We start from the raw sequence: 15,389 nt of genomic DNA on the forward strand, positions 1-15,389 counted from the left end.
GGTAGCTGGCCTACAAACCCTCAAAATAACAAGGCAAATGTTTTTTCTGAAAGTGAACTAAGTGAGAGAATGTAGGAGTAGTTATTAAAGACCAATAAAATTACCGTTTCTATTATTTTAGTTTGTATAGGGTTCCACAGATAATTATGATAACATATAAAATTGGATGTTTATCAGGGGATTTCGTCACGCGGGGCGCGCGCCACGGCGGATGTTGACCAGAAAGTTTACATGAGAATTAATTGATATGAGAATAAACTAAAGAGGCCGACGCTCTGTTACTCCCAAAAGCGGTGGTAAAAACAGTAGATTAGATGTTGCAAAACATGTTCCGAAAACTCGCTTTATTTGGTGCTCCGACAACTTTGTATGCGTCGTTGGACGTACGCTCAATAAATCACGATGAATGGGGCCTTAGATTCTAAAATCGTGTACACGTTATTGGAAACAAAGCCAACATCATTCAACAGTTATAGCGACCAATCATTAAATTTATTTATGTTCAATACAATTTTCAATACAATTTTTTCAATACAACTCCCTTACCCCCACATTACCTTTACAACAATTGTATACTACAATCCTCCTCATCTAGCGGGGTGCCGCGCGAAGCGCGGCATCCCGCTAGTTATTTATAATAATTAAATGTGGAGCTGACAAAAAAGTCACAGACAGTGCTCACGTTTTGTGCGATCAACCATTCACATGAAACAACAAAGCTGTGAACATTTGGGCCTAAAGGGAAGGTACACGTTTGGTAATTACTCAAAACAAATATTAACTTAAAAACTGACTTGGTAACGAGCATTGGAGAGCTGTTGATAGCAGATCAAATAGAGGGAAATGACTCCCTCTGAAGTACGTAGTTTTTGAGAAAGAGGTTATTTCGCACTAAAATAATAAAACACTTCTAGCCAGAAGTTTTTTGTTCTTATCTGAAAGCACACAAATTCGTCCAACAAGGGTGTTTTTCTCTCTCCATTTTCTCGCAACTTCGATGACCAATTTAGATAAAATTTGCACAGGCTTGTACCTTTATGCTTATGTTGGGATACTCCAAGTAAGAAGACTGGTCTTTGACAATTACCAAACGTGTACCTTCACTTTAATCCACTGTGTAGAGTCCGGTTCATTCTTCTTGCGAATACGAAATCGATACGAATTTTGACGTCACAAATTCGCAACGAGTATTTCGCATCAGTTCACTTGTGCTAAACTCCTGCGAAACAATTGCTGTGAGGGCAGCCCTGTGATGTAAAAATTTGCTTCGCATTCGCAGGAAGTAATAACCGGGCTTCAAAGCACTGGACACTATATTGATAATTTTCAAAGACCAGTGTTCTCAAAAGAGAAAATAATGGAAGATGGAAGAAAAACAAACTTGTCGCACAAGTTGTGGGCCTGCTTTCAGATGCCTTGATTTCGAGACCTCAGCTGATGTCTCTTATTCAATTCAAATTTTTTAGTGTGAAAATATTTGTTCTTTCTCAAAAACTACGTTTTACTTCAGAGGGAGCCGTTTCTCACAATATGTTATTCTATCAAGAGCTCTCCATTGCTCGTTACCAAGTAATTGTTTTTGCTAACAATTATTTTGAGTAATTACCAATAGTGTCCAGATAATTTAGGTCAGGAGAACATAGTTCTTAAAAACATGCACAATTTTCAGCATGATGTAAACTAATTGTCTTTAAGGTCGGAAGGAACAACCACAATCAGATTCAGAATTGGTTTGTTCTTTTTTCTTTCTTTTTATAGGTTTATATGAAACAACAAACATGACCGAATTTGCGGAAATCCGTTGTTTTAGGCAGGAGAAAATAGTTGTTTTAGAAATGAAGACACACACAATGTTTCAGCCTGTGACATATTTGTCCTTTACTTTGGGTTGTAACAGCGGAAATCAACGGGGTTTTTAAAAAATAGGTGTTCAAGTAAAGTCTTATTGGAAACTACTTCATTTTTTTAAAGGAAAATAATTTACATGAAAAATGGTTCGCATGAATATTATAAATAGTAAGCTTTCGAACTAAAAACAAACAGTGATTGTTTTTATCGTTACATATCTCATTTTAGAGTCATGTATACATGTTATCACTAGCAACTTTAATACGGATATGGTGAAAATATAAACTTAAATATACAATAACGAACAAAAACACAAAGTGTATCAACACCAACCCACCCCTTCCCTTGTTTTGTTTTTAAATGTTCCGATTTCGGCACCTGTAGCATTATGCCATTAGCAGACTGACACAAGTCTAATTATGTACCATCGTGCATCACCAATTTCGGCTCGTATCATTTTGAATAAAGCTCGACTCATACTATTAAATAAGAAGAAGAAATACTGGTAATGCGCACATATCCACCCTGCTGGGTGTTCAAGGCGCAGAGACTCTAATAAGCTCTCAACCATCTTTACAAATAAATCCCATAATAACCTTCTTCAAGCCTATTCGGAACTTGACGTTCCCTCCGCTGTATATGAATGGGTTGAGGCAGCTCCCGAAGAACACAAAGACCGTACTTATGGTGCCAATCCTCAGTGGAATCTCGTGGTTCTGTATGAGGGATATCAACTGAATGATGACGTAGGGTATGGCCATAGTGAAAAAGACCAACACGACCACTATTGCCGTCTTCAGGACCCCAATTTCTTCTCGGCTGACTGTCGTGGGAAACTTGATTGCTCGAATGGCCGTTCGACCACTTGAGGATACCGATGAGGAGCGTGTTGAGGGTTCGTTAGACCGGGGTCCACGATAGCATTTCCTAGACTTGTGTAGTCGCTTCTTGTTCACACAGACGTATCTCAGAATTTGCAGGTAACAGGCAAGGATGAATATGTTCGGTATGAAGCCGTAGCAGGTGAAACAGGCAAGTGTGTAGGAAGGACTATGCAGCCAGTCTATGGTGCACACCACTCTGGTAGGGGCCCATGAAAACTTCCCCCATCCAACTAAGGGACCGACGGCACTTAGCCCGGACCACACCCAGGGGAAAAGCAAGAAAAACCAGTCCAGTCGTTCGCGGGTCTTTCTTGAGAAACGAATGCTCTTGACGAAGATGAAACGGTCCAGTGCAATCATACACAGCGTCATGTTGGATGAGAATATGCTGACAGCCTTGATGAAGGCAATTGTGCTACAAGCAACTTCACCGAAAACCCAGCGCTCCTTAATGAGGGTGATGGCACTGGTCGTCATGACAAAACCACCCAGGCCAATATCCCCTATGGTTAGGTTGATCAGCAATGCACTGGCCTGCATTTTTATTTTTCGGAGGGTTAGGAATGCGAGCGAGTTGCCGATGACCGACACTGCCGCCATGAGCGAGAATAACACGGCGAAGAAAACCCTCTCCTCCCACGTCAGGTTGGCTTCTTCATCGTAAAACGTGGAGTTGGTTGTGCTGCTGTGATTTGCAAATATGGAAGCCATGGCTTAGGTCGGCCAGAAGAAAACTGAGATGGATCAGCAGTGCTCACTGAAATAACAGTGCAGTAGCTTGGCTCAAGGTTTACTGACTTTTATTGCTTGCAAAAAGGGAACCCTGAACAGTCACGTGACTCAATCTGAGGACTATGCATACGTGATGGTATTGGTCCAAGGCTCTTAATGGCACCACTCTCTGACTTCACGAAATGTATAGATATTATACCACACGGCACATAACAGTACTTGATACCGCGGGGTCGAAGCATGGCTTTTTGAGGTGTCAGTTATACAATCATGTATAATACATTATTAATCATGTTGAGATATCGGTGACTGCGTAGACTTGTGGACAAGTCGTTAACGTCTGTCGCGGTGAGATAGTCAAGTCGTAGTGGCGTAATGATTCAAGTTTCCGCGCGATCAAATACTGCTGCTCTCACGTGAGGCCACTGGCTTGCAAAACTGGACACTATTGGCAATTGTCAAAGACCAGTCTTTTCACTTGGTGTATCTCAACATATGCATAAAATAACAATGCCTGTGAAAATTTAAAAGCTTAATTATTGGTCATCGAAGTTGCAAGATAACTATGAAAGAAAAAACACCCTTGTCACTCGAAGTTGTGTGCTTTTAAATGCTTGATTTTGAGACCTCAAAATCTAATTCTGAGTTCTCGAAATCAAATTCGTGAAAAATTAGCCTACTTCTTTCCGAAAACTACGTCACTTCAGACGGAGCCGTCTCTCACATACTCTCAACAGCTCCCCATTACTCGTTACCAAGTAAGGTTTTGTGCTGGTAATTTTTTTGAGTAATTACCAATAGTGTCCACTGTCTTTAAAAGGGACTGTACAGCGCGAGAGAAGTTATCTTGCGGGGTCCAGCAGTCTCTTGATAACATCGCCCGTGTCGCGGGAATCGTGGAGGGAGTCGGAACGTATCACCGCGACAGACATTGTAAGGACTTGTCCACAAGTCTAGTGACTGCGCAAAACAAACTTAGCCAATCCGAGACTACTAAAGAAATGACGTCATACATGGTGGTGGATCTGACAAAATATATAGTCAAAAACAGTGTTTCGTTTGATCAACAGTAAGTAATTAACATTGTGACAGTTTAATCATGTGAGTGAGTAGGAAGAAAATAGTTAAAGTCAACTGGAAGTGATTGTCAAAATAAAGCTTTTGCCACTAAAGTATGTGTTTTGATGAGTGGAATATGAATAAACAGTTAACTAATGTTCTACAAAATTAGTTTAAATTTTATTTACAAATTTAAAAGTAGGCCCGACCCGAGAGGGCGCTGTTCGTGACGTCAATCGAGGCGCGTTGCTTGAAGAGAAAATAAGGCCGTGTCCGAAACGACGACTTCGGCTACAGCTACGTCTAGATCAGCGCGTCTACCAGTGTTGAAGAATAGGCAGACGCGCGCGATCTAGCCGTAGCTGTAGCCGAAGTCGCCGTTTCGGACACGGCCTTAGTAGTCTGGCCATGTACACTACGTCTGGATACCTGATCGGAACGATGCTTACGTACAGAACTACGGTCACGGAACAGACTGCACGCACTGTATGGCTGCTGTACGGACGGTCTACTCTGATTACCCAGCACGGTGAATCGCATGCAGTGCCAACACAAGACCACTTTGCAAACTGACCCCATCTTTAGTTGTTTTGCTGCATCCAGCAGCAATACACCTGGTCGACATTGCCGGAAATGCAAGAAAAAAAAAACTTTTTCGAATTATACAAATTCACGACTAGGACTTGCATGTACTTGCACGTACGTGTGTTCGATGTTCGATCGAGGCAAAGTCTGCCTCGATGGACGTCACAAAAGGGGTACCCGGAGTCACCCCCAAACATCGTTTTTTTAAACATATAAATCGTTACAAACAATTACTTAAAAAAATACATTTTATTGTTCATAAACATATACTCTAATGTTTGAAGAAGACAAAATTATAATTCCAGGTGACTTTAAAAAACATGTACAATTTTCGACATGTACAATTTTTGGGTGTAACAACCTGAATCAGCTGTTGCATATTATTCTTTACATGCAGGGCCCAATTTCATGGCTCTGCTTACCGCCGAATTCTGCGCTTACGATCACGATTCCCCGCTTACGTGCAAGCGCCGAATTTCTGCGCTAGCCTCATAAGCGTAGAATGCCTAGTAACGTGGAGTACGCACGCGCAGAAGCCCAAATTCGCCGCTAACCCGTGAAATAGGCTTGCCGTAAGCACAGAATTCCATGCTTCCGTAAGCGCCGATTCTGTGCTTAAGGTAAGCAGAGCCATGAAATTGGGCCCAGGTTCCAGATACAGTTTTCTCGAATAATATGATTTAAAGGCATGGACACTATTGGTAATTACTCAAAATAATTATTAGTATTAAACCTTACTTGGTGACGAGTAATGGGGAGAGGTTGATGGTATAAAACATTGTGAGAAATGGCTCCCTCTGAAGTGACGTAGTTTTCGAGTAAGAAGTAATTTTCCATGAATTTGATTTAGAGACCTCAGATTTAGAATTTGAGGTCTCGAAATCAACCATCTAAACGCACACAACTTCGCGTGACAAGGGTGTTTTCTTCTTTCATTAATATCTCGCAACTTCAATGACCGATTGAGCTAAAATTTTCACAGGTTTGTTATTTTATGCATATGTTGAGATACACCAACTGTGAAGGCTAGTCTTTAACAGTTACCAATAGTGTCCACTGTCTTTAATTTCAGAGGGAAATATTGTACATGATTATGAGTACATTTCCATCTTGAGATGAGTACATCTTCTCTACCTGGTCAATTATGGTGTAACCGCAAACCTTCCCCTATATACATCTTCTCTATTTTTGTAACCTCTTATTTTATATTTGCTGGGTATTGGATGTTCGAATGTATTTTTATATTGTAAACCTAAACCATTCAATTTCGTTTTGAGTCGAGTCAAATTCCTTTAGCGCTATGTTCAATTTAGTGTATCGTCATTCTTTTTCGAGACACACACGCCTCAAGAAGCGACTGCGAATTTGAATGCTGCTTTGATGAATTGTTAAATTGAATGATTATTTTGTAAAATCGAATGACGCAACACCTACATTTGACTAATCATAAAACGAAACCGAATGACCCTTTTGAGTAGCATTCGATTTAGCGCGAAATAGAATAGCTTGATGGTTAAATTGGCTGCTCATTTTCCGAATTTGGCCGAGAAAACCTATATAAAGGTTTTAATGTCTTTAAATGTTAAATTGCTTCGTTACTACAAACTACCTCAACCCGTGGTCATTGAGAATGTTCCTGTGCTATAATTACATTCATATGATATCCCCCTTAAAGGCAGTGGACACTATTGGTAATTACTCAAAATAATGATTAACATAAAACCTTGCTTGGTAACGAGTAGTGGGGAGAGGTTGATGGTATAAAACATTGTGAGAAACGGCTCCCTCTGAAGAAACGTATATTGTTTGAGAAAGAAGTAATTGTCCACGAATTTGATTTCGAGACCTCAGAATTAGATTTTGATAACTCGAAATCAAGCATCTGAAAGCACACAACTTCGTGTGACAAGGGTGTTTTATCTTTCGTTATTATCTGGCAACTTCGACGACCAATTGAGCTCAAATTTTTACAGGTTTGTTATTTTATGCATATGTTGAGATACACCAAGTGAGAAGACTGGCCTTTGACAATTACCAATAGTGTCGTATGGCTTTAAACTATGAATGCAAAGAACCCCGGTGAACCTTTTAGCACCCTTTTGTGATTGCTCCCGTACTTTGTATCCTTGCGGATAGAGACAGGGGCCCAGTCTAATTAAGTCTAAGCTTTCTGTAACTATTGATATCATAGCGCCCTCTAACGATAGTTTCAGTTTCCGTACGTAACTTGAGACTTTTTTACACGTTGGTACACTATACCCAATATTATCGGAACAGTAGTTTCATCAGCAAACTATACTACGTCATTAGGACATCATTTATTACATACTAATTATCTTGTTATACACGGAACACACATGTGTTTTTTAACATTGTAAAAAAGACCTAATTGAAGTTAAAATTTTGAGAAAGGTGAAAAAAAAACATCCATGTTGCCCAAATTTGTGTGCTTTCAGAATTGCTTCGGGCCTGAAATCTTTCTCAGATTCAGACAATTTATTGAGACATAACCTTATTAAGGTTACGTAATTAATACTTTGACGTGCCTAATGAGGCATTTTGGCATGTACCACGGATTTACGCGACTCCTGTAAAAGTAGCCTTGTCCAAGGCTCCTTAATACGCAAGTACCGGCCCACTCTGATTTCACGAACTGCATATATAGATACTATACTGCACGGTATACATACAGTACTTTTAAGTACTGTATGTATTAAAATACAGTGGGCCATGGGGTCGAAGCATGGTTTTCGAGGATTTGGAACCTCGTACAACCGAAGCCGAAACAAATTCGGCCTCGGTCGAAGCATGGTTTTCGAGGTTTTGAACCTCGTACAACCGAAGCCGCAACAAATTTGGCCTCGTTGTACGAGGTTGAAACCTCGAAAAACCATGCTTCGACCCCACGGTATCAAGTACTGATATGTACCGTGCAGTATATGCAGCTCGTGAATTCAGAGCGGGCCGGTGCTTTCGTAAAGAGCCTGGACAAGGCTACTGTAAACGTTGCTCCGCGATTTTCACCTTTTTTTTCTCTCTCTCAAAAAGAACATTGTTTGTCTGTTTTTTTGCTGTCTTTAAACATGAGAAACTGATCGTGTCGTGACGTAGTTCAGTTTATAGTTGTGGTTAGTGAGTGTACACACAGTGATTGGGTCGGGGAGTAGACAACTTTTTTTTAATATTCAAATATTTTAGTGAGAAATTTTAGTGAGAAAAAACTTCATAAAGGAGCCGTTTTTCACAATGTGTTATACTATCAACAGCTCTCCATTGCTCGTTACCAAGTAAGGTTTCGTGCTAACAATTATTTTGAGTAATTACCAATAGTGTCCAGTGACTTTAAGAGACTTTAAGAGACGTGCCTGAATAAGCAGACAATTGTTTTAGCACTGCTTAGTTAGCAACTCTATGGAAAGCGCTGAAACACCATTGCAAAAACTGGAGGTGTTAAATTGATTTTTTTCACAAAAAGACGGCGTTACAACACAATATAAAGTGTTGCTTGTGCTCGTTATTTTATCATAGGTGAAAAAACACCCTGTTTATTTTGTCACATAAAAAAAACCCAAAGGAATCAACCTGGAAAAAAAAAATCTTCAAACATTAGAACATATGTTTATGAACAAATTAAATAATATTTTTAGTAATTGTTTGTAACGAGTTATATGTTAAAAAATAGATAAAGTTGTTTGGGGGTGACTCCGCCTACCCCTTTTGTGACGTCACTCAAGGCAGGACTTTGCCTCGATCGAACATCGAACACACGTACATGCAAGTACATGAAAGTCCTAGTCGTGAGTGTCACAAGTGATCTAGTGTTGTAAATAAACCCATGTGTATTTTTTATACTTCCCTCATTTATTTTATTGGTCAAGAGTTTAGAGACCCAATGAACATTCATTTAATTCTGTGATGCAGTCAGTGAACTACAGTTGAGTGAACAAGTCCTTATTTGGAAAGACATGAGTGGGCTGATGTAGTTTGTATGTGTGTACATTAAAAGGCGACTATTGCAGTCTACCCGCAGAACACTCGATTTAATAGGTCTCCTTTGTGATTTATCTGCGGGAGTAGGCGTGAGTTTTCATGCGTGACCTCGGTTTGAATACTAATTAGTCAAAAGGGCTTCTGAAATTCAGTCTTATTCGGCCTTATTTGACAAGTACTGACAGAAATACACTGAAATGAAGAGCATGTCTGTCGTTATGTATAAAAAAAAATCGGTGCAACTCAAATTTTAAAAAGAGAAATTTGTACGTAAAAAAATTGCTTCCAAAACAGAGAAAACAAGTCACAAAAACACGGAAAATTTTCATGTTATGAATGTCAGCAACATATGGATAGATTATTTCATATTCTACCTGGAAATGTTAAAAGCGAGACCGGATCGTTCCTAGTCCAGTCAGGATACAGCGATTTCCACCGTTAATCCAGATCTCACATTACGAAAAAGTCAACTATTACTAGACAGAATGGTTTTCTTGCACGGGTGATTGGCTGACGATGACATCATCGACTGATAGGGCAGCATGCTGATTTTCGTTGGCATGGTACCCCGACCACCAAGCCTAAGTTAGTCAATAACAAAAGCGCCCGTCTATACCTCGGCTGAACCAGTCAATAACAAAAGCGCCCGTCTATACCATGGGCTGAATGAGCTGTTCATTCAGCCCATGGTATAGACTTCGTCTTCTTACATTTGTTGTTTGGAGCCACATCCCGTGGTTATGTGACACTGAGTTTGTACATTCGAAGAAAAAAAATCTTGCATTTTTCCGGCAATGTCGACCAGGTGTATTGCTGCTGGATGCAGCAAAACAAATAAAGATGGGGTCACTATGCAAAGTGGTCTGGTCTGACGTATTTTCCAGCGCTGTGCAGCAAACACTTCGAGCCGTCGAGAATCCGGAACACACCACACATTTTGAAATGAAAAGAAAAGTGCTTTTCTAAAATATGACGCCATCCCAACAATTTTCTAGCTAGTGGGAAGTCGAAGAAGGTACATGAAAGACGTGACGAACCTTAGGAGCATTTGCCTAACGTGAAAAAAATCGGGTATTGTTTCAACTTTGGGGTATGTTTTTAGCTTGCGCCGAGCGTCACTATCTTGTGATGGCACTGCATGCGATTCACCGTGCTGGGTAATCCGAGTGGACCGTCCGCACAGCAGCCATACATTGCGTGCAGTCTGCTCCGTGACCGTAGTTCTGTACGTAGGCATCATACCGATCGGGTGTACAGACGTAGTGTACGGGGCCAGACTATTCATTTTGTCTTCAAATATCGCGCCTCGATTGACGTCACGAACAGCGCCCTCTCGGGTCGGGCCTAATTTTAAATTTGTAAATAAAATGGAAACTAATCTTTTAGAACCTTAGTTCACTGTTTATTCATATTCCACTCATCAAAACACATATTGCAGTGACAAAGGCTTATTTTGACAAAATACCACTTCCAGGTGACTTTAAAGGGTTTGGGTCCTTTTTGTGCGACGCAAAACACAAAATTCGTGTCCATAGATACACGGTTTAAAGATATATAGTAGAAAGCTTCCTTTGTGAAGGTGCTGTCTAGTTTGGGACGAAAATAATCATTTTAGCATATCGGCGGATGTACCAGTCTCTCATGTCGCTCTGTGATTTTCACCCTTTTTCTCGAAAACTTGACGACTAATGAAGCTGATCATATTACATACATCTTTATACACATTGAGTTTACTGATTTATAGTGGATCATGTCATGGCCAAACACTTTATATACAGAAGGATAACAACATTATTAAGAGAGTTGCCGACCTCAAACATTCAAAATATAGACTTCACTCAATCTTGTCCACGCCATTTGTTTTGGGTTTGCCATTCAAAATGATGTGAAATCACATGACATTGCCGTTCCATTGCACGCAAGTGCAAGTAAAACACTGCATGAAAAACAGCTGTAGCGGATTCTTCCATTTCTTTTGTTAAAATGACCCAAACAAATGTGGCCATGTGTACATCAACAAAGATCATCCATTAAGCTTATAATACTATTTAAAAGACTCTCCTACTATTCGAAATTCTTAGTGCGGAACATGGTAACAAAAAGCTACACAGCAGGCTTCGTCACACCACTCTCAATCATACATCTAACCAGTGAGGTACGCCGTATAAGGGAAATGGACAACTTTGGTAAATAATTGTCAAAGACCAGTATTCTCACTTGGTGTATCAGGTTAGCGTTGATGTATCCGGCAGGATATTTTGCTGACTTAACCAATGGAGATGGAGATGTATCCCAACATAGCCTATGCATTAAAATTAACAAACGAAAATTTGGGCTCAATTGGTCATCCAAGTTGCAAGAGAATAACGACAAAAAAACACGGTCCTTGTTGCACACATTATTTTGTGTGCTTTCAGATGCATGCATGCTTCAGCTGAGGTCTTTTATTATTTGAGTGAGGAATTATCTCTTTCTCAAAAACTACGTTACTTCAGAGGGAGCCGTTTTTCATAATGTCCAATACTATCAGCAGCTCTCCGTTGCTCGTATACCAAGTAAGTTGTTATGCTAACACATGTATATATTTTGAGTAATTACCAAACGTGTCCAGTGCCTTTAAACATTAAGTCTTCCTTGGGCACCTTCATTGTATTATGTCGTGTACGATAAAGGCTATGTGGACCCTTAATTTTACTTCTTCCTTCGGATGTGACGTAAAGCCGTTGGTCCCATTTTTTGTGTTATGCATATAAAAGAACACAGTACACTAATATCGAAAAGAGAAGGGATACGCCCCGGTGTTCCTTGCTGTGGCTGCTATTAGGCGCGCCGTAGCACCGTGTAATCCCTTATAAGGTGCTAAATAATTGGGTCTCAGAATTCATCACCGTAATAACCTATCTTTCTGGAAGTTTGTATATACTCAGCGCCTTTAGTACCTTGTTTGGTAGCTACGTGCGCTATATAAGACTTGATATTATTAACGAATAGGGTAGGTGGCCTTAGCCTTCGATACAAACCAGACCTTCTACAGAGACTTCGATATTATTATTTCCGTGAGTGAATCTATAAACAGGTTAATTAATGAGCCATTTATGCATCATTTAATGGAAGCCGGTATAACACAGCAGAGGATACCATGCATGTCATTTTGAGCTATTTTTGGTGAGGTTTTAAATAGCTAGTCGCGTTGTTTTCCGCTGCATCAGGATTATTTATAGCTCGAGGCTTTCATATCATTAAATCTCAGGTTGATATCTTCGCTGCAGCGATATTTATCCAACAAGCCTTCGACTGGAACCTGTACTTCTCCACTGTTGTACTACTGGTCTTTACAACAGTGTACACTATAACATGTGACATTGTAATAAAGGATGTTTCTAAGTTTGGACCTCTGCCTTTAAATGTACTTGACACCTTTGGCAATTGTCAAAGACCAGTATTCTAACTTGGTGTATCTCAACATGTGCATAAAATAACAAACCTGTGACAATGTGGACCCCATTGGTCGTCGAAAGTTGCGAGGGAATAATGGAAGAAAAAACACCCTTGTCTAATATATTCTCTGCATTTAAAAAAATCTTTGTTGATTGGCCACTTCTTTATAAAATGTTTGTTACGGCTTTGTATTGTTTTCATGAAGTATGGAAATTATATGTGAGGTTGAACTGGACCTGGTATTAACTCAAAATAATTGTAAGCATAAAAACTTACTTAGTTACAAGCAATGGAGAGCTGTTGATAGTATAAAACACTGTGAGAAACAGCTCCCTCTGAAAACGTAGTTTTTGAGAAAGAAGTAACTTCTCACTAAAATATTTGAATTTAATCAGAGACCTCAGCTGAGGTCTCGAATTCAAGCCGACAAGGTTTTTTTTTCTTTTCTTCCATTGTTATCTCGCGTCTTCGACGACCAACTGAGTCCAAATTATCACAGGTATGTTATTGTACGCATATATGTTGAGATACACCAATTGAGAAGATTGGTCTTTAACAATTACCAAAGTTGTCCAGTGCCTTGAATTTGGTGTCCTTTTGTTCCTTGTTCATCAGGGCCCAATTTTATGGCTCTGCTTACGGCCGAATTCTGCGCTTACGATCGCGATTCCCCGCTTACGTGCAAGCGCCGAATTTCTGCGCTAGCCTTGTAAGCGTAGAATGCCTAGTAACGTGGAGTACGCAAGCGCAGAAGCCCAAATTCGCCGCTAACCCGTGAAATACGCTTGCCGTAAGCACAGAATTCCCTGCTTCCGTAAGCGCCGATTCTGTGCTTACGGTAAGCAGAGCCATGAAATTGGGGCCCTGGTGGTTTGACTGCCGTCATTTACACTGACGCGTTTGGATCAGTGGTGATGGTCGTCGATGGACTCATTGTAAGTGACTTTTATTAGGAGACGTTGGAACGCTAGGTGGCAGCAGACTCTGTGTTCTGAGCCTGCGCAAATTTTACGATTGAACTCCTTCGCTTGGCCTCAGAGTCTTTCCTTAACCAAAGACGCTGGGATGGGCAAACGTATCAATATGGAAAACGCGTGCACAAGAATCTGTGCAAGCTAGTTAGCCCATCCTAGCGGTCCTGGATAGAACTGGCCGCTGGGGCCCAGCGAATTGAACTCCATGGAGTCTGCTGTCACAAAGGGTCCCTGAAAGCCTCACATTCAGTATGTTTACGTTCATTCAGTATCTTAAAAGTGCAAATATTTTTCACCATCTTTTGTAGGCTATACCAAGTAAGTTGTGTCCGTCCAAATCTGTAAACTAGTGTAATTTTAATCTTACCAATGTTGTAAAAATGGGCACTTAGTCGCCATGATCAAAGCAGGAATATGGCCTGGTGGCCTTTAACCTTCGTATTATACTACAGTGTAAAGCCAACTGAGGAGGTTATTATCGTACATGGAATTATGAATCACCAGTTACAGGGTTAGAGTTCACAGTTCGATCTATGTTCTTCCTCCATGGTTCCATGTACAGCCACATTACTTGATTTGATGAAGACAACACATCCCCTTTAAAGGCAGTGGACACTATTGGTAATTACTAAAAATAATTATTAGCATAAAACCTTACTTGGTAACGAGTAATGGGGAGCTGTTGATAGTATAAAACATTGTGAGAAACGGCTCCCTCTGAAGTTATTTTTGAGAAAGAAGTATTTTTCCACGAATTTGATTTCGAGACCTCAGAATTAGATTTGGAGGTCTCGAAATCAAAAATCTGAAAGCACAAAACCTTTGTGACAAGGGTGCTTTTTCTTTCATTATCTCGCAACTTCGATGACCAATTGAGCAAAACATTTCACAGGTTTGTTATTTTTATGCATATGTTGAGATACACCAAGTGAGAAGACTGGTCTTTGACAGTTTCCAATAGTGTCTAGTGTCTTTAATACAAGCTATAATTAGCAGAATATATATTTTATTTTTAACTCAACATAAAAGCAATCCACGCGGTTGGCGGATACGACCAGCTCCAGATAAAGTACATGCAGGCCATCCCCAGCACCACCCTAGCAGACCCGACCACGCCCTGCGGTTACCCGAGACAAGACGCCTTGATATGATGAGAGACCCAGTGACGTCAGACCAACCCTGGCCTGGAGCAGTCTTAGATAGATATAGTCTTCGTTGGGGTGTGGTACTTCTGTACCGACCAGGTCAGTTTTCATCATCTATTTATTTGGAATGTCAAATAATAATGGTAGACTTTGGAACGCTAGGTGGCAGCAGACTTACCAGGTAAATTTCCACTGTTTACGTAGATATATCGAGAACAATGGCTTTACCTGATAAGTCTGCTGCCACCTAGCATCGCAAAAGTCCCCATTTGTCACTTGTCTGTGGTGCATAACAGAAACTATTTTGGGAAATGTTCTGAGCCCAATTTCTTGGAGGCAACAACAAAAATAAACATACGAACACATTACCAAAAGGTTTGTTTGTGCAAAAAGTTCAGTGATTTGGTGATTTATTGAGTCAAAAGTTCGAAAATTAAGTTAACTTATATAGACTTTCATTAACAAAAAGATTATAAATTAATTTTATGATCAACACAAATTATAGCATATAGAGAAAAAGTCTTCTTTGATTTTACAAAACTGTATATACACTAGTATCATTTATTGTATCGCATGCATCCCTGTCATTCGATTGGTGGAAACGCGTCACGTGGCATACTTTAATTGAGTTCAATTTTTCACAGGTTTGTTATTTGATGCATCACTTACTGTTAGCAGTAGAGTGTGTGTTGTAAGGACTATTGGTAATTGTCAAAGATCAGTTTTCTCACTTG

General features: G+C 40.0%; 1 protein-coding gene across 1 annotated transcript; it reads right to left on the reverse strand.

Moving 5' to 3' along the window:
• Positions 1-2,411: 2,411 nt before the first annotated feature.
• On the reverse strand, positions 2,412-3,443 carry LOC139947421 (rhodopsin-like). The gene has a single exon (XM_071945325.1). The coding sequence runs from the start codon at positions 3,441-3,443 to the stop codon at positions 2,412-2,414; it is 1,032 nt and encodes a 343-aa protein (XP_071801426.1).
• Between the last annotated feature and the right edge of the window lie 11,946 nt (positions 3,444-15,389).

This window comes from Asterias amurensis, chromosome 14 (genome assembly GCF_032118995.1).
Source record: "Asterias amurensis chromosome 14, ASM3211899v1".
Taxonomy (NCBI): Eukaryota; Metazoa; Echinodermata; class Asteroidea; order Forcipulatida; family Asteriidae; genus Asterias; species Asterias amurensis.

Bases quoted from the DNA above. Each gene is read 5' to 3' on its own strand.
- LOC139947421 (XM_071945325.1), bottom strand. From the start codon at position 3,443: ATGGCTTCCATATTTGCAAATCACAGCAGCACAACCAACTCCACGTTT.